We start from the raw sequence: 20,795 nt of genomic DNA, 5'->3' as shown, positions 1-20,795 counted from the left end.
TATAATTATACTTGGCCTTTTTTCGTAAATTCTATGAGAAGAGAAAAATAATCAAAAACCCTTAAACAAACTACTCAACACGAAAAAGTTGTGTCAGTGCAATAATAGTCTATGAATCCAGAAAAATACGTCACTGATTATCTTCTATTTAACAGGAATAGCCAATTTATACACTGCAAAAAGAAACTTGTAAAGGAAATGTTATAGATAAGATCATGAGGGAATGTGGCATTTGTGTTTTGAGCTGGAGTAATTAAGTCACTTTTTAGGCTTTTTATTGCAGGCACTAAACAAATCTGCCTAAAATCTGAATATCCAAACACAGTTACCTGAAAACAAGACTTAACTGAAGAACTAGCAATGGTGCAGACTAACTGCCAAAATGTAGAAAGTAACATTTAAAACAATCTGGTGACTTCTTTATTGTTTTATACAAAGCAACTGCTGAGTTGCTTTGCAAAGGTATTCCAGGCAGAGAGAGTGCAGCTCTCCTGAATACTTCCTTCTTGAATCAGCAGATCTCCAACATAAGACCTCTACTCAAAGGAAATAAATCTCTGAGGTTCTTACATTCATACTAATGTTGAGTTAGATTTTGGGATGCAAAAATTAGGCAAAGCCAAGAAATTAGATGATATGTATTTAAGAAGGATTGTGGAAATTCGAGTAATTTAAGAGCAGTGACAGCTTCACTGTTGACCCCAAATTTTCAGCCTGATTTCTCAGATCATGTCCTAAAGAAGGAATTAAAGAAATACATAAAAATTCAAATAAGGTGACATGCACCTCACCTTCATTAAGTTAAAAAATTAAGTATCTGCTAGCAGTAAGCTAGCCTACCCTCACCAATCTTGCATTATGTTTTCAGGTCACCAACAAATCCAGCCTACCCTGAAGCCAGGACAGTATGACAGCAGTTTAAGATCCAAGACTTCCAAACTGAATCCAGCTCAAATTTATTTGACAATTTATTGAGCCTTCATGATTACACTACAATTTTCACCACCTCAGCTCTGTTTATGTTCGTTCCATTCATTGTTATAACCGAAGTCCATGACATTTCATAGCCATTACTTTGGCTATCCAAAAATCCAATATATTTTCTGGCACTGGACTGTCAAATCTGGTCATCTTGACACCCCCTTTGGTGTGAGCCTTCAATTTTCCAAATGTGCAACAGAAGGAATTAAAGAGGATACAATGAGCAACAAAATCTTACAGGTTATACAGAAAAGTTAAGGATTAAAGTAAATAAATGAGGAAAGAAAAGACAGGGAAACAGAGAAGCAGCAATAATGGTACCAGGTGAATAGCACAGACAAGTGTGACAGTAAAAGACTTGGGCATTCCACTGGTATGTAAGAATTGCACTTCTCTGATTAAAACTTGCCATTAAAATCAGTAACTCTTATTATGAACACAACTCTAACAGCTAGAACTAGCAACATATATCGAATTCACAGAATGGCACAAGTCATGAAAGAAACCTGTTTTGGTACTTCTTTACCAAATAAATCTTTCAAGAACAAACAGTATTTTTATGGAAGAGCATCCACCACTTGTTTCTTTAATTCTTTAGTCAACCAGCAACAAGATGCATATTGCAGCAATAATTATAGTTATTTTCTCCTGGACCCCTGAAGACATAGCTACAAAAGCAAACTATGAAATTTATGAGCTGACCTTAAACGTTGGTATTTAGATTATCTTGGGTGCAATTACAGAGGGCATGCAGGACAACCAGAGCAATCAGCCTCTGTCAGTCCCAGTCAGCCTGGGAACATGCAAGGCAGACCCTGTTTGACCAACCTCATCTCTTTCTCCAGCAAGGTGTCCCACTTAGCAGATGAAGGAAAAGGTGTGGATGTCATTTACCTGCCTTTTAGGAAAGCCTTTGACACTTGTGCCCCACAGCATTCTCTTGGGAGGAACTATCTGCACATGGCCCTTATGGGCCAGGAGTTCACTGGATAAAACAACTCCTTGGATGGCCAAGCCAAGAGTGACTGGAGTTGCATTCAGCTGGAAGCCTCTCACCAGCTGCCCAGGGCTCAATTTAGGGGCAGGTCATATTTAATACCTTTGACAATGATCTGCACAAGAGGATGGAGGGTACTCCCAGGCATCCTGCAGATGACACTATGGGAGTTTTGTTCTGCTGGAGGACTCTGGACAGGCTGGATCAGATGGGCTGAGGCCAATGGTACGAGTTCAACAAGGTGAAATACCAGGTCCTGCCCTTGGGTCACAACCCCAGACAGCACCACAGGCTGAGGGGAAAGTAGCTGGAAAGTGGCCCAGCAGAGAATTACACAGTGGTGTTGACTGACAGCAGCTGAACACAAGCCAGTGTGTGCCCAGGTGGCCAAAAAGGCCAATGGCACCCTGGCTGGATCAGGAATAGTGTGACCAGCAGGACCAGGAACGACATTCCTCCCCTGTCCTTGGCACTAGTGACATCTCAAAACCTATACCCAGTTCTGGGCTCCTCACTTCAAAAAGACACTGAGCTACTGGAGCAAGTCCAGAGCAGGTTTGGAAGACAAGTCCCATGAGGAGCAGCTGAGGGAGCTGGGGATGTTTAGCTGGGGAAAAAGGAGGTTCAGAGGTGACTTTATCTCATTACGACTCCCTAAAAGGAGGTTGCAGCCAGGTGGGGTTCAGGCTCTGAACCAGGAAAACGATGAGGAGAACCTGCCTCAAGTTACACCAGGGAGGTTCATGTTGGAAAAATTTCTTCACCAAAAGAGTGGTTAAATATTGAAACAGGCTGCCCAGGGCTGTGGTGGAATCACCAACCCAGGAGGTGTTCAAAATAAAAGCAAACAAGTGGACACGCCACTTTTCCAGTTTGGTGGGCATGAAGTAATCACTCAACAGTTGGACTTGATGATCTTGGAACTCTTTTCCAACCTTAATAACTCTTTGACTATTTTGTACCTTCCTTTGAGCTAGTAATAGTTCCCTAAAGATACAGGGACAAAGGGGATGTATTCACAAACATAAATATTATTCCAAAGTTGGTTCTACATAAGTTGAAAAACCAAGAAGAATGTTTTAATGGCCTAGATAACATAATAAATGAAGTGGCAAATGCTTAATAATGATAATAATTATTAGTATTATTATTATTTCTCTTTGATAAAAATAACTAGAAGAGGTGGAAAACCCTACATGTTTCATTCGGGATTGAAATGAAATCCTACAATTCTATTTAGTTCCCATATTGCTTTCCAATCAATTTAATATTTCCTTTAGAGGAAATTAGAGGCATTTTCCATTTTCTGGAAGGCACAATTTCCAAGAGGCTACAACTATGCAGCATAACACAGCCACAACTCACCAGCATCTCTGTTAGAATTCCAGCCAGTAGTTTAAAACCAGTGACATAAGCCAGCCAACAAACTCTTCCAGTCCACCTTCATCTTTGGATATAACTTCCATTTAGACACTACAGCATAAACTATGTTCTCCCCTACATCTGCTAATCATAATCCCTTTTTTTTTTTTTTAGTGGACACTTTGAGTTGCATTTCTTCTAAAGTTTACCAGAAATCTGATAAACAACTGAACTTGCTATCAGTGCTCAAATTTATGTATTATCTTAAAGGTGAAACCATAAAGGTACAAAAGGCAGGTCTTACAGCTGTTAATATTCCAACTCAATTCCTCACCGGAATACTAATCAACAGCAAACATCACAGAAGGCTGTAACAAAACCACAAAACCAAACTCAGCTTCCTTTAACTTACCTTTGAAAGGTGATTTCAAGTTTTAAATGTGTTGCCCCCAAAGCAGCCTAAACTTTTAATCCTGCCTCTAAAGAAAATACTCTGTGACCTTCAGTACTGAAGGAATTCAAAAAAAGATTAATACCTAATTCTTCAACATATTTAAATTGCAGACATCAGAGATAATGAACCAAGGCAAAGGGGATTGGTGGATTTGGGATTACAGTAGAGATCAAGTCAGGTTAAAGCTGTTACAGCACTCTGGCATTGCTTCTTTCAAGTATGCCGAGTGTTATAATTCCCTTTGCTACATTAAAAAAAGAAAGTCTTATTAAAAAACAAACAAAACCCCTTATTTTGGATACACTTACTCCATTTGCTCATAACAAAGTGATGATTCCTTAGAAGACTCTCCCCTCTTGCATGTATGTCAGGTTCTACCACATCCCCTTTCTGGATACAGGAGGCAAAGAAGACTGTCCAAGCCTTAGGAAAAGCCCACAGTTTACTCCTTAGCCACCACCTAATCCAGTCATGTCTCTGCTCAAGCTTCATCACTCATTTTAAGGGAAGCCACTTGTCCCCTGGCTGGCAGTTGGCCAGTAACTTCTGCTACGCTTTATTTAAATCCTTCACTGTCCACGGGTCTCCTCCAATGTGGGATATTAATGGCTTAAGGCCATCACAGTCAAGGAACTATTCTAGGATATCACAGGGAAGCCCTAAACCAATGAAGCACAAAGCAAACCCGAAATTAGAGATGGCTCCTGTTGCCAAAGCCTCTACTAGACAGAAAAACTAAAGGAATCAAGAGTGTAATTTATAAGAGGATTCAGCCTTTAATACACCATTTGGCTTTATAAAGGGAAAATAACAGTAAGAAGTGCATCTATTCAAATAGGATAAAAACACTTATTAAAAAATTTAATGGTTTGAATTTCAAGTATTCAGGACTGAAAAGTAATCTATAAAGTTTGTCCACTTACAGCAGGGATTATATGATATATATTCATATACATCAATCCCATAGCATTCCCTGTCTGAATTCAGTTACACTTGCTCAACTTCCTGCAAAAATCTTGACTTGCATGATCTTGAAGGTAGGACAAAGTACTTGGGTTAATCATAAATCTGTATATGCAGACCCAAACACTAATTACTCACCTGCAGCATCTCCCAGAAAAAAAAAAAAAAAAAAAAAAAAAAAGGGGTCACCTGAGACAGAATGAGACATACAGAGCCAGCAGAAACAACATAGAGCAGTTTGTTAAATTGCTTAAGAAGAAATAATGACCAAAGATAAAAGCAGTTTTACTGTAAAGTCCTTTTCCTGAATTTGGAGGACAAAGGGACAAAGGAGACATCTTTTCCTGAATTTGGAGGACAAAGGAGCCATGAGGTCAGAGTGTACACTGATAATATCATTTACTATCATCAAGTCATCTCACACAAGTTTGCTGTAAACATATTAAAAGCCTAAAGGACAATTAGATTACTATAAACTTAATTGTTTCATCTGTAATACGTGAGATTCACATTTTCTGTTCCATTTTATGATCTCCCTAACAGAGCTTGCAGCTTGTCAGATAGATAATAAACAGTGCTAGAAACATAGTGAGCTTTTAAAACTAGGTAAGGCAGAGAATTGCTTGTGTCACATTTAGAAAACTAACAAATTAATCTTGTTATTTGAAGGAGAAAAGCAAAATCTCATACGTACAAGAAAAAATAAAAAGAGCTCTCAGTGTAAAAACTTGAAAAAACTTTGCAATCTGTAAATAAAACTTGAGAGAAAAGCAGTAACAGGAACGTAAGTGTTAACTTTATGAGCTAAGGTACATTTCACAGTTTCATTTTTGGCAGTCCCCAGCTGCTACTCTTAGTGGCAATGACCCAATCTGCTTATCCAATCACTTCAAAGCTCACATTTCTAAAGCTTGCATCACTCTCAAAAATTCTCAGAACCCTGTAATTTAAAGTGCATAAATGAATAATGAAGTCTCAAAAAGCCAAGGAAAGGAGTTTCCCAGAAGGATTCTGAAGCAACACAACCTTTAGTAGGGGAACAATAAAATTCTGCCACCACTAAATTGAAGATCTGATACGATTAAGAGTTCACAATGGGGAAGTCTTTGGGATTAACAGGTTGCTCCTCCATTGCTTCTGGAGGAGTCACAAAAAAATTTACAAGACAATAATTTTTTAGTTCCACTTAGGTTAATCAACCAGTTTCACCTCCAAGACTTCTTTCTAGGTTTACAACACGAAGTGAAGTTTATTCAATTCCCTTAGCTGAAGAGGAGACTGTGGCAGCTGTCCTTTGCAGCTTTAAAGACAATTGCAGTGAAGTTTCTCCATCAATCCACCCCATGACTGTGCTGTTACACAGACTAACCCCATGCCAGTAAAAATAAAACCAAGACCATACAGAACATTTATAATCCAACTACAAAACAAGGTAGAAAATACAAATGACTGCAAGAGAATAGACACATCAATGACAAGTGACCAAAAAAGCCCCACAAACCTGAAACAAACCACAAATCTTTATGCATAACAAAAGTAGAGCTGAAAAGTTTCAGAGAGCATTTCAAAGAAGGCAGCTTTGGAAGTATATAGTGCAAAAGCTTATCTAAAGAGTACAGGCGAAAGCATAAAGTGCAACTGAAGACTTTGTCAAGTGACTGAGGCGTCCTGGGATTTTCAGAATTAAGAGTCAACATCTTAACAAAGAAATTACGTTAACTTACATTTAACAAGATACTAAAGAAAAACAAAAAACCAAAGCATATCACACTGATCTTGTTTTTTGTGACATTGATGGATATAAACTGGGCATCAGACACTTATGATCTCCAATTTATTCACTTCATTAATAGGAAAGACTTTTTTCCCCTTTGTTGGTGAATACAAACACAGAAAATCCAAACAACTGCAAAGAGTAAATTGTGTCGTGTTTATGTGAAAGAACAACTCCAGATTTGGAAAAGTAAAGTAACACAGAGAACGAAGGAACAAAACTTAATTTAAAACATTAGAGTAAAATACGCAAGCATCACCAAGAACCTGGAGGAACTACAGAGTCCCATAGTTTTCACCAGAAATTAAGATTATACTCAAGCTGTTATTTAGTACATCATGTTCTATCAAATGAAGAAAGACAAAACTACCCAAAAGAGTCAAAACACTCATTTTTTTGCAGGTAAAATACTTTGTAGGTAATTAAAGCTCTTCCAGTTTCTCTCTTTCTCCACAACAATTTGAAGATAAAATAATTTTTCCCAGAAAACAGACAATGCTCCAAACTTCCACTCCAACACAAAGCAGTAACAACTTCATCACTGGCTGACCTACATATAAATAGGAACAGAACAACTACTTTACAAGAAGATAGTAACTTGACCTAAAGCCATATTGAAATATAATTTGCTATCTATATTCTCATGAGGCTGCTTTTAATTAGGTCAATTTAATTGTCAGTATTTCGAGTGACTAAAACAAAAGAGAAACCAGGAAGCTTCAGCAAAGAAATCTATAGACTAATCTCTGTAGAAACTCTGCCAAGCTAACTGGTATTTCAATATCCCTCCAAAATTAACAGTCAAAGAATTATATTCTCTGTAATAATTCCAAGTCAAGCACTCTTGCCTCTGGATTGATAAGAAGTGTGAAATACAGGCTTTCTTTTCTCTGCATTATTTTTCAACCACGTTTAGTAGATTGTGGAAATCATAGTCATTTAAGCTACAGGACTTGTTACCATGCTTGTAAATTTAAACTTCATTTTGAGTAATCTTCAAAAACCTAAAGGCTATCAGTATCTGTAGAATCAAAAATTACCTCTTTAAAATATGAGTTGTGATACTCCAAATACAAGAAATGAATAAATATAAGGATGGCTCAGTCTTTAGAAGTTTCTGAACTTTTAGATTGGCTTGTACCAAGAGGACATTTAAATCCCAAAGCCTGAGCTCTACAGGCAGGAAAAAAGCCAATAACCATTAGATCAGTTTCCTACTATTAGGCTTCAGCAATGCTGTAAGTATTAGAATGGAGTAAGAACATTTCTCTTTGCAGAGGGTTTTTCCAAAAAGCAGAAAAGGAGCTACAGCAGTCACGGAAACCCAAGCAAAAAAAATAAATCTCCTCCCTAATTTCTGCAAGAAATGGCTACAGATCCTTGTGCTTGATTAGGCTGAGACAAATATGAAAGGTAAGAATTTACTAGAAATGAAACGTAGCATGTTATCCTCTGACAGCAAGTGATGAACATTCAAATTACTATATTTGTTAATATATAATTATATAACTAGTTACATATATGCATTAATGTCATATAATTACTGTATTTCTTCCTCTTTGTAGCTAGCAAAGGTCCCTTGTCACAAACTGTTACCAAACTTGAGCAAGGAAAGAATGGAAGATCACTATCAGTTAGAAAATAAGTTTATTTAAAAGGCATATTTTTTAGGGAAGTTTAGACAGCAGACTCACTGCAAGTGGTTATTTATAGAGGGCAAAGGAAATAGCAAAGATATATTAACAAATTATACTGCATCATTTAACAGTATTATGCCACTTAATGCAAAAGACTCTACTGCAGTTCAGTCTAATTCCCTATTCATAGAAGTAGGTTAGAAATAGCCAAGAACAACATGACCTGCACATCTTTCTCTATCAATTGACTTCCCTAAGTTTTTACATTTCAACAGTGTGTTCAGTCGTGTCTTAACTGCAAAGGGTGAGGCTTTAGGAACAGGTATTAAAATTAATCTAAAAAAAAAAAAAAAAAAAAAAAGATGATGCAGTCTACCACACGCAACAGTTTAGTACCAGTTTTAACAAATGCCCTTGAGCAGGGAAGTGAAAATATCAATTCAGAAAGTGTCAGTAATTCAAAGGCTCTACCACAAGGGGTTAAAACAGTCAGGAAAGTCACACAGCTCAGCACACAGCACTGCACAGAAACAGGCTGCATAAGTAGATGCTGTCACCAGCCTCTCTTGATATGTAAGAGACTTATAAACAGTTCAGTACCACTTAGGAGATCAAAAAGGGAAATGTGAGTTTGAAAGGAGATAAATATCTTACGGCTGCCCAACAAGAAGAGAGAAAGAGGAAACAGTACATTAAAAAAAAAATCACAAAGGAAGCAAAATGTCATCCAGGACCCATCACAAAAGAGGCTGAAGAACATTGTGAAGAGTTGTGAAAATGACACGTACCTCAGAACAGAAAAGACAGTACAAAAATGGGATTTGATTTCACAAACTGACATGAACAAAACACAATCAAGGAGGCAAAGATGCAGAACTGGGCAAGATGTGCAAATCAAAGGAAGAAACAGCCTGTGCTGAAGGGGAATTGTTGCATAGAAACAGAATCTAAAACAAAGAGATTGTTCACATCCTGGTATTCTCAACCAGTTAACACTAATCTTGGTCTCGCCTTTTTCTTTTTTACTGAAGGAAAATAATTTAATCAGAACTTGCAGCTGTCACTTAATCAATGGAGAGAATCAATTTTAACAATTTCTGGTTTAGCTTATGCTATTCAAGGATTTATTCACAAAGAATGAAAATTAATCATAAGGTCTGAAAACAGGCCCTAGCAACACTATGATCCAAAACAGAGGGATCAAATCCACTGTAATTATCAAGAAATTTACAAAGCATTTAACAGGTCTTCTTGGCATTACCAGCTTCCATTCTGAAGTGAACACTTAATTTCCAGCACCCAAGAATTTTCCACAAATTAGAAATTGGTTTCCTGAAGACGCATAACAAATTTCCAAAGTCTCTCAATTATCACAGATTTCCCAATAAAATGAAAGCAAAATGAAACATAATAAAACACACATACACACGAACAAAATAAAACAAACAAACCTACAAAAAAACCCCAACAAACCAACACCACAAATGCTTTCAATTAAGGTCTTCCCTGCTATGGAATATTTGAAACCTTCAGTTAGTTTTCTTTTTCTGATATGTGTCATAGAGGAAGTACTGACCTTTCTTAGTCATAACACTGAGGTGATGTCCATTCAGGAGTTATTTATATTAATACGCAAATGCTATTCAGAAGACTATTTTAGCTTAAGTTCTTCAGCTTATTTCTTACATACAGGAATGCAAATATTGAGTATCAAAGAGAGAAATTTGTCACTTTTGTTACAAGCTAATCATAGGGTACTCAAAGGATTAAATTAGAAGTCCAAATCAGTTTCAGTAGTTTACAAACATTCATGTCAAACGTTTGAAGAATTATCCAAAATCTCATTACCAGAATAGTTTTAAGATCTCTAAATAAAAGATTCACAGCACTGTAAAGATTGCTTAATCAAAGCTTATTAATTGCTGTAATTGACAATATAACCAGAAACAGCTGTTCTAAGAGCCATAAATTTTCAAAAGTAGTAAACGTACATAAAATTGTAAATGTACGTAAAAGCAAGTGTAGGACAATGCACATGAGAAAAATTACTGCTATTTATAGGGCCTACAGGTTCCAGAATAGAATAAGTCCAGTAGATGCATCCCTACAGAGCCCAGGGACTTCCAGGAGTAATTACCAGTTGATGTTGGAGCCCTGGGCACTGAGAATTTCAGACTTTCTGTGCTGACAGGCACTGACCCCCAAGCAAACACTGCATTGACCTGAGCCCGTGGAAAAGGCTTCCAAAATTGAGTGACAGCACTGGGATTGTGGGCGTATTGTGGGAGAATAGAAGTGTGTGATATCACATGGTGGAAAACTTAAGAGTTTGAAGTTTAAGGATACAGTAATATAAATATAAAGCAAGATGGAGGTTTTAGGGCACAGACCAGTCCTTTTTCACCTTCTTCTCCATGGGTTTGGGTGGTATTTTGTAATTGGATAGAAAAGTTCACACTGCAGGCCACGGGTGGTTGGTTATTGGGTTAAAAGTAAAAATAATTCAGGTGTCATTTCTTAATTGGACAGTTTATCCTTAAAAGGCCTTGTAGAGAGAGAGGTAGCAGCCCTTTTTTTACTTTATTAGCTAGAAGTGCTGTAGAACTCATAGTTTGGTGAGACTGTGACATAGATAAGAATTAATAAACATCTCAGTCCAAACATGAAACACTATCTGGAGCATTTAATCCCAACTCTGGCAAAGAGAAGATATAAGCAAGAGCTCACAATCAAGAATTCAGTCCAAGGCACTGTCCAAGACTGACACAACTGTGCACATAATCACAACCTGTCCACAGAACCACAGGCCACCATCTCTCTGCTAGTCACCATCTCATGTCTTCACAGGCCACACTTTCAAAAATGTAATTTGCAAGCATTAAAGGCATTATATAATGCATATATATATTTGCATACCAGTCTGTAATAGGAAATGCAAACCAAAGAACACTTGTAATTTTAAATGAAGTGTTTTAACAGCTTTTTGTGAAACACTGGCTAACAAGGATTGACTTGACACAACATTCATGCCACTGCACAGATGCTGTACAATACCTTTAAGAAAGTAGATAAAACTACTAGCAAAACCCATCCTTTCTCTAAAACCAATTTTTCTGGAATCTTTAGTTGTTCTGCCCCTGCTATAGAGCAGGACACTATTATTACATCATTAAAAAAAAATGCCTAAATCTAAACCCACCATCTTCTCATTCTGTTCCATTTTAGTCCCTTTTACTAACGAGACTTGTTTTCTCACCACAAAAGGTCATTTGGCCACCTTTTCACTCACCATCCCACTTTTTCAAGGCCTCTCAAAAGAGAATTTTTCAGGATTGACCTTTAGCAAAACTCAGCTGCACCAACACTAGAGCAGCACTATAATATTGAAGAGTACACAAGATTCAAATTTACCAACCTTTCATATTTTACAAATTACATTTATCTGATTTTTCAATGCACTGTCTGAAAATAATAAATAAATAAAAAACCCTAACACCGGTAGTACCTTATTAATAAAATAAAGTCTTATTAATAAAATAAACAGTATTTTGAATAAAATATTTCAGGAAAACTAACACTGCTTTTATAAGAATCACTGGAAAAACGTAAGAGTAAGTAGCAAACAGGTATTTTACTTGATACCTCTGAGAAGGAAAGTTATTAGAGGCCAAGACAGCCTATTTGAGTCAAATCAAATAAAAATCATGTCTATTACTTCATCTGACATTTTTATTATTGCTGCTCAGAAGTTCTCCTATTTATCATAGTTTTTTTCCTAGACTTGTTAGCAGATCTATATGCAATAAAGCTTTAATCTAAAAAAAAAATAAATCTGTGAAGTGTCACTGTAGCATTATCAACAGAAGTGACCCATGAGTGCTCAGATACCACAGTGCTAAGCCTGTTAGCAGTGGCTCAATACTAAATTAAACTTCCCAAGGGAACATCTTATATACACAAGACTGAAAAGCTGTACAGTCATCATGTTCACAGAGTACGTGAGCTCTCCTTCACAAGCTCAGGACTGAAGCACAGCCATGGAACTTACTGAAAAAAACCAAACCAAAACCCAACAACAAACCAAACAACTCCTTTTAAAGTCCTCTCTGCCAGCCAGAGTGTCATTCAGCAGAGGGAATTCAAGTGACTTTTTTCAACTCCAGTGACGCTATTCAGAACCTGCACAGAAACAACAGTTGGTTTTATCTTTTACCACCTTTAAAAAAAAAACCCAAAACGTCTGATGAATGTACACAGAGGAGATACAGGGTAACAATGGAGAAGATGCAGAAAAAGAAACCTGCTGTTTCCAGCTGATGAAAATAAGGGGTAAAAAAACCTCCATATTTGTCACAAATATATCAGAGGAAGAAAAAGTTCAATGGCATTTGAAGATGATCCTAGGGTTTTATTCTTGTGAGAGTCACAGCTGAGTCTGCTTTTCCAGGAGCTTAGTTTCTTCCCAGAAACATATCAGCACTGGGATTCATTTCTGGGCTTCCTATCTTGTTGTCCCATTTCTTCCTCTCCTGCCCCTCCCCAATTCTGACTGAATTGCTTCCATAAATGTCTTAGTACATTTTTTTAATCCCTACCTTACCTAACTTAGGCAACGTTATAAACTATTGTAACTTTAAGCTGACTCAAGCTTCAGTTCTTTGCCTTAAGTTTGCTTAAAAATGTTCATCAACACAGACTTTGCAAATATTCACTGACACAACCTGTTTACAGCTCAGAAGCCAAGATTTTTATTGGCAGTCCATAAGAAATGTTGCCTTTAATCCAACGCATTTAACGGGTTCCCAAGACTTCTTTAATGCAGTTAAGGATTATTTTTACCACCAGATTTCTTCCTTAATTGTGGAAGGGAGTATCAATAACAGGGCTAAATGACTGTCAAATTACAAGAGAGTCAGATATAGTCTCCAGCCTGTTTTGTACCATCAACACAGTTTTGCCCAAGCAGTTCAAGTGTTGTAGCAACACAAGAAGCATGGTCTATATTAAAAAAGCCAAATAAAATATAGCTACCAAATTAAAATTTTCAAACTACACAAAATATCAAAATTAAGAAGAAATGTCACTCCAGAAATTACTTCACTTGAAAGATGGGGGTTTTATTCTTAGACACACCTGAAACTTTTAAAAAACCCAACTTTCCACAGAGTTTTGCCACTCAAATTATATATGTAAGACCTGAACAGAAAGACAAGACATAGTTTAAGCTTAGCCCTGACTAAACTCATCTCAATATTACTAAATACAGTATTTCATACAGTGACCAAAAAAAAAAAAATCTAGCTACATCATACACCAAGTAGAATGTATTACTTCTAGTCCTGGACTTTCCCAGTATACTTGAACTGGTATATCAAAAGATTTATCTATTACAGATTACAAGATGTTGGTGCATGTCCAAGACTTTCCCACCTCGTTCAGCACATTAAGACAATCTCTGTAGCTGATCTTTCTGACACCGCTGGTGTCAAGATTACTTTAGGCCCCTGACAACCAAGAAACAGAGTAGCTTTTGGAGGATATTAAAGGCCCATCCCCTGCTCTAATCACAAAAAGCAGTCACTTTAAGTGGTTAAAACACTGTTACAAAGATGTTGGAAGAAGGCAGCCAGTGACTACTGAACACTATCACATACCCTAAACACAATGGACAGCACATTTTCTAGTGGATGCATTTTAACTCCAAATCCCAAGACCCCTTAAATTTCTAACAGTTTATTTGATTCAGACGTATTTATTTTCAAAACTACAAACACTCATTTCCAATATCACATACTAATGCTAACTTCTAAACAATAACAAGGACTTTGGATAAATTTATTACCCTGCCATGACCTCGACCTGTTCCATTTGCAGAACAAGGACAACATTTACCAGCTTCACAAGAGCACAGCAAGTCAAATTCTTACAGTCCTTGGGACAGAAAGAATATATTTAAGTAATTTATATAATCGTGTCAGCCAATAAAATTCTAACCGTCTAAGGAGTTCCAACTTTTCTATATTTTAATTAACAGAGGCCTGCAAGTCAAACAAGATGCTTTATTTTCTAATGGCATCCTGCTCAGAGGTTCCAGCTGAGTAACCTTTAAGCACAAGCACTTTTGACTCCTCTTTTTATGCTGACATCATTTTTATGCCTGCCATCATTCCCTCCCCACCACTTCAATTTTTACTGCTCCATCCTCACAGTGCTCACTCCTCCAGCAGCAGCAGCAGAGCTGGATCATGACAAGGACACCGCACAATAGCACCCTCTCTGTTTCTGCTGATTCTGGCAAAGAAATAGCATGTGGGAAGTATGGAAACAGTCAGTCCCTTTTACCCCCACAGTCCTGCTGTAAGGAACATAAAGGAACAAAGCTCAGGAAAACAGTAAAACATATAGTCCAGAAAAAAACAGGGATGGAAAACTGGGAAAAGTGTCACTGTATGAACTGGCTGCCAATGAACAAAGAACAGTGTAATTTTTCTCCCACTTACAACTTGACAAATGATATTACACAGAGAAGGGAGAACAGGCTTGGCAGGGGAAGAGGAGGGGCAAGGAAATTGAGAGCAAATTGCTTTCAAGAAGCATATATTAGCTCAAATAACAAAAAAATGTTTTTTCCTGAAAACAATTTTTGGTCATCATTTCATATAGTTAAATCAAAGTCTTTAGAACCATGCAATCAGTTAGGTTGGAAAAGACCTCCAAGATCACTGAGTCCAACCTACAGAATTTTACACTCAGCTACCATTCAGATTTAAAATGTTTTAGGATAGGATACAATTTCTTTTAGTGAAACACAGCTAAATACAGGCAGTAAAACCGGGGAGGGAAAGCAAAACAATTCTTCAAAGTAGAAGAAAAAAAAAATCAAAGCAGCATTGAAAAACTTTATGCAAGATTGATTTATGAATTACAGTGGAAGAACATTATTAAGCACATCTACAATTTTAAAGAAAAGTTATTTCTTCTGTAATACTGGCAGATAAACACCAGTAGCACTCAGATTAAGGAACTCTCTTACAAGGAAAGGCTGAGGGAGCCAGAATCTAATCAGTGTCTCAGTATCTGAAGGGAGATGTCCAAAAAGAAGGACCAGGCTCTGCGTGGTTGTGCTGAGCAACAGGACAAGAAGCCATGGGCAGAAAATTTCTGATGCACAAGAAGTTCCACCTCAGGAGGAGGAAGAGCTTCTTTAGTGTGCACTGACAGCACATGGAACAGATCACTCAGAGAGGGTGTGGAGTCTCCTCCACTGGAGATATTCCAGAACCATCAGGACACACTCCTGTGCACTGTGCTCCAGGATGACCCAGCCTGAGCAGGGAGGTTGAACCAGGTGACCCACTGTGGTTCCTTCCAACCTGACCCATCCTGCGAGGAGCAGACACAGAGAAATGGTTTGGCATAAAAATGGGCATTTCTGCCTCATCTTGTTTCCTCCAAAATACCAGAATTACTGAATTCTCTTCTTCTGGCACTGACTGACAGAAGACAGACCCATCTACTTTAAGATATGAATAAACCCCACAATTTAGGTGTTATTGAGCTCACACCCTTAAAACTTTCCTTTTACCTGCTAAGCCAGATGCTCTAAGTGATGAATATACTGAAGCTCCTGAGGAATGCCCACCACAAACTATTTTCCCTTCAACTACTCAATTTTCATTCCTCCCTATTGTTAAATTAATAGTTCAACCATATAAAAACAGAATTCTACCTCTACCACAGGAATGGTGGAAAGATATAATCAGTTTCTAAAAAGACTTTTTCCTTCTCCACCAACAGGCTCTATCTTCCTGTTTAGGAATAACCAGCTTTTTGTCCAGCTAATAACCAAAGCATTTAACACCTTCCCTGCTAAATAGTAAAGACTTATTTAAGACATTCTTCTGGGATTCTTTTTTGTTTGTTTTATTGAGGGAAAAAAAAAAAAAAAAAAAAAAAAAAAAAAAAAAAAAAAAAAAAAAAACACCCACACAACTATTAAGGAGGTTCTTTACTCCAGGAATTTAGAACCAGTGCTAGATGAGTTCTGGCTGGAGGATATGCACCAGAGGCACTAGAATATGCACCAGTATTCAAGTGAAGTGAGTCAAAACCACTTAATAAGAAAGTAGTTAAGATGGATGCACAATGTAACATGTTTTGGGTGATTCCTGTAGATTTCTGGGGCTTCTGTACTACATCTGTAAAATTCAAGAACTGGATATGAACCAGAACACAGACCATCCCAAGAAGACAGAATTTATCTGTCTAAAACTAAGATCACTTAATACCTTTATCTGTGCTGTTTACCTTTTCCTAGAAAACACTACTCATAGGAAAAAACTTGCTAAGTCAACTCTGACAAAAATAGCTTATCAACATTACTTGTGGCATTACGTAACAGACTCGTCATCGTGGGCTCTGACAGGTTATTTTAGAACTCTTATTTTAGGCTGTACCTAAACATCCAGAAGAACACTGTTTGACTCACTAGACGGTTTTGGTTTATCTTAAGCTACCTACTACAAACACAACAATACGTTCACCTCTTTTTTCACCATAACTGTCAGTTCTCTCATTTTGTAAGAACATAAAAGAAACGTTGTTCCAAACTGGGAAAAAAGAATTTCTCTAATACCCTAAGAGTTAAAACGTGATGCACTCCTTCATTAAAACTGAACTCTTTCAATGAGAACATCCCCTAATTAATGACAACAAAACCAACAGCAGCTTAAATGAAATGCTGGGGGTGGTTTTTTGTTAATGTATGTTTTTATATTTCAGACTAAAAGGCACCTAAGATCAGGTGTTACCAGAACCAGCGTAGTGATACAGCTACAGTGGTGTTCTGCTTGAGAAAACAAACCCCTTTACTGGCAGAGATAACATTCAGCATGCCTTTTTCCCCCCAGTATATACATTTCCACATTGCAATGCATCATACACAAACACTATTCAGGAAGCCATGAAGTAATGATCAACATGATTTTACCATCAAAAGATTATAGGAAAGCTTTAGTTACAGCACAATGGAGGAAAAATAATCAAAGGTAAAAGATACATGAAAGTTAAGTTCATTAAAGGTCACTGACATGCACATGGGCATCACAGTTCCATAATATTTCTTTCCTTTTATGTATGTTTGTCTATCTCATCTGGCAGGTCTTTGAGAAGGAAATTTTCACAGAAGACCCAACTATTGGCAGGATGAGCACAACTGTTGTGTGGAAAATGATCATTGTTCATGATGACCTATACATTTAAAGTAATTAGCACTACTGCAGCCATGGCATAAGTGAATAACTTTTTAAGCCTCAAATTCATTAATATCTTGTTCTCAAAATAGGAACTTTTTTTCCCTTCACAGTTTTGACGTGCTTCCAACCAAAATCAAACCTTTACACCTCAAACCTTTATATTTCAAAGCACTTCTCCAAGAGCACATCGATTAAAATGTACACACAAAACCAGCCTGAGCACGGCACATTAGTTTCTGCCACAACTTTATTTTTTTAAAAAGAAAGACTGCAATGCCTGCTTAAAAACAAAAGGAAAAGAAGGAAACCCATTTCTGACTTCCAGGCCCTGTGAGGTCTAATGCTGCAATGTGATAAAGAGCTGGCCTCGGTCTGAAAGGGTTAAAAACAAACCAAAAAAATTTTTTTAAACTACTTGTATTTCTCCAGCTGTAAAACCAAAATATTGCCAGGTCTTCCTGCAGCCAGGGCACTGGATAATTTAGGCTAAAATAAATGTTTATTAAAAAAAAAAAAAAAAAAAAAAGGCGTTGATTTCTTGGCAGCGACGAAAAGCAGGAGACACCCCTAGTGTCGACGTAAAATACTACAGGACTCCATACTGTATATCTCCAGGTTAATTCCACGGCAGGAAAAAGGGGAAATTTAAACCCGTCATGATGGAAAAAACAGAGAGGACTGTCTCACACAGCACACACACCTGGGCACACACCGCACTCCCGCAGCCCCAAACCCCGTGCAGTGCCAGCTTTCCGCCCCAGCCCGGCCCACAGCGCACATTATCCCGTCTATCCATCGGGTACGTGCATTTACAGCTTTCCGCCCCGCACACAAACACCACAGCACAGCACAGCGCTGCTGCTGCACCGGGGGCGGGGGTGAACCCCGCCGAGCTGCGGAACAACAAGCCCCGCACGGCAGCGCTGCCCAGATCGCCCCCAGGGGCTCCCGAGGGGCTCCCCAGGGCCTGACGGTGCCTCAGGGAACAGCCCGGGAGAGGCGAATCCCCGAGCGGCGGGGAGGGCCCGGGTGGGGGTGAGCTGGAGCTGAGAGGGCGCTGGGCAAGGCACGGGAAGGGCCCGGCAGGCACGGCAAGGCGGCGGAGGGAGGGAGGGAGAGAGGGAGGGAGGAGGCGGAGAGGCAGCGGGGCTCCGAGGGCGGCGGAGGCGAGCGGGGGATGCGCCGCCGCCCGGGAGAGCCGGGGAGGAAGCGGGAGCGGCGCCCGCCCGCGGGAGGACGTGGAGGGCCCGGGGGCGGGAGGAGCCGGGTCAGGGGCAGGGCAGCGCCGAGGCGGAGGGGCCGCGGGGCTGGTGGGGGGGACCCGGCCCGGTCTGGAATATTCCGGCGGGGCGGGAGCGGGGAGGTGGGAAGAGCGAGGGAGAGGGGGGGGGAAGCGAGGGAGGGTCCTCACCATGGCGGCGGGTGGGCGTCAGGCGTCTCCCTCGCAAGATGAATCCGCCGAGCCCCGGCCTCGCTGTGCGCTGTCCGGCGTCGCCGCCGCCGCCGTCGCCGCTCCCGGTGTCCCGCTGCCGATCGCTGCCGCTGCCGGTCCCGCTCCCGTCACTGCGGCAAAGGCTCCGCTGACCCGCGCACCGAGAGAGCGAGCGAGGGAGGGAGGGAGGGAGGGGGCGCGAGCGGCGCGGGCGCGGGGCGGAGGGGGCGGGGCTCGCACATCCGGGCACTCCGCCGCGCCGGGGGCGGGGCCGGGCCGTGACGTCATCCGGGCGGGGTGGGGAGGGGTGGGGAGCGCAAAATGGCGGCGCGGCCCTTGTGTGGTTTTCAGGGGAGGAGGAGATTTTTTTTTTTTTTTTTTGTGTCCAGTGCTGGCATTGCCGCTGTAACTCTAACCTCGAAACCTCTGAGCTCCTAAACCGCTGGACTGCATCGCCCAGCGCCAAATCCAGGCGCCTCTTAAACACCTCCGGGGTTGGTGACTCCACCACTTCCCTCAGCAGTCCAGTCCAATGGATGACCACCAGACCAGTGGAAAAACCTTTTTTTCTGCTGTTTAATCCCAATCTCTCTTGTCGCAGTTTGAGGCCATTTTCTCAGGTCCTCTCCCTGCAGGCCAAACTGCCCCAGGCCACTCCTCATAAGTGATTTTTGGGGCTGCCAGAAGGTCCATTTTTTGTAGGCCTTTTGTGTTGAATATTAACAACAAAACACAACTTTTTTTTTTTTTTTTTTCTTTTTGCTACTAAACCAGGACTGATTCAGGATGATAACATACACCCAAGGACTGATTCAGGATGATAACATACACCTTTTTTTTTTTTCCCTTGTATGATTTGACAGATCAATGTGTGATCATTTTCAGTGCTGTGACTATGAGGCCGCAGTGAATGACTTGAAGTCTTGAAAAGGAGTCCAAGGATTCCCGACCTGTAAATGCAAAAATACCTAAATGAACCCAAGGTTTATTGCTGCTACAGCTGCTGGTGCTAACAATTGTTACCTTTGCTCCTTCAGGCCTCTGCCCACAGGGAAAGGCTCCCTCAGGAAAACTGCTGGAGCTGCTGGTTGTCCTTGTTCTCCCAAACACCCTCTGCTTAGGCAGGTCTTCCTCACCTATAACCTGCAAATATATACATAATTATTATATAGATATGTGTGTGTATGTATATATTTTTATAAGCTGTGCTGTTGGAGCACAGCTTGTAAAAATACATTCATACACATACACACATATATATAAAATACAATATACATATATATATGTGTATGTGTGTATATATATACACATTGGGCCTCCTCGTGTGAATTCTGCATTCCTCAAAAGGGAAAAAAAAAAATCCACGAGAATCACAGAATCTTTAGTATTGGAAGGGACCTCTGGAGATGGTCTAGTCCAACCCCCATATTGAACAGATTTTTAGAGCGTGGTGTTTCAGTAAGGTTAATAGTTAATTATACAAATCTACAGGATTTGTGCAGTGGTGAAACAACCCTTAAAAGTGTATACATGTATCTTTCTTGTTTTATGCTGGCTTTGTACCCTGCATAGTCTACAAAGCAAAATTACTGAGCTGAGTGCAAACTCAGATGAAAGCTGTAGTCTCAGTAACCTCTTTGAGGAAAGATTTAGGGCAATGCAACTGCTTGCATAAGTAAGGCCGACCCTCAGGGAAGTGATCTCTATATATTGTGAAGTTTTAAGTAGGCCAGATGGCACCTTCAAAAACCTCTGTAAAGGGTAAAATAAAAATAGTTAATAAAGAGCATGTGATTCCACATTTTCTTTTTGACGTTTTCACCTTTCTGTCCTCTCTCTGCTAAATGGGTTTATTTTGGAGCACCATGATGCAACACATAACACTGTAACAAATTAGGTGATGATGTGAAAATAATAATTATGCATTGTTGCGTTAATGCT

At 39.5% G+C, this 20,795-nt stretch overlaps 1 protein-coding gene across 1 annotated transcript in view; it reads right to left on the bottom strand.

Moving 5' to 3' along the window:
- The window catches only part of PPP3R1 (protein phosphatase 3 regulatory subunit B, alpha), a 38,651-nt gene extending 19,234 nt beyond the window's left edge, over window positions 1–19,417 (bottom strand). Inside the window, exon 1 of the mRNA XM_083857445.1 lies at window positions 18,834–19,417. Coding sequence (XP_083713571.1) covers window positions 18,834–18,836 — 3 coding nt within the window. The 5' untranslated portion in view covers window positions 18,837–19,417. The remainder of the gene's footprint in view (window positions 1–18,833) is intronic.
- Window positions 19,418–20,795: the final 1,378 nt, after the last annotated feature.

Source organism: Zosterops lateralis (assembly GCF_965231275.1).
Source record: "Zosterops lateralis genome assembly, chromosome: 3".
In the NCBI taxonomy this organism is placed as follows: Eukaryota; Metazoa; Chordata; class Aves; order Passeriformes; family Zosteropidae; genus Zosterops; species Zosterops lateralis.
This window is presented reverse-complemented; position numbering and strand designations above follow the sequence as displayed.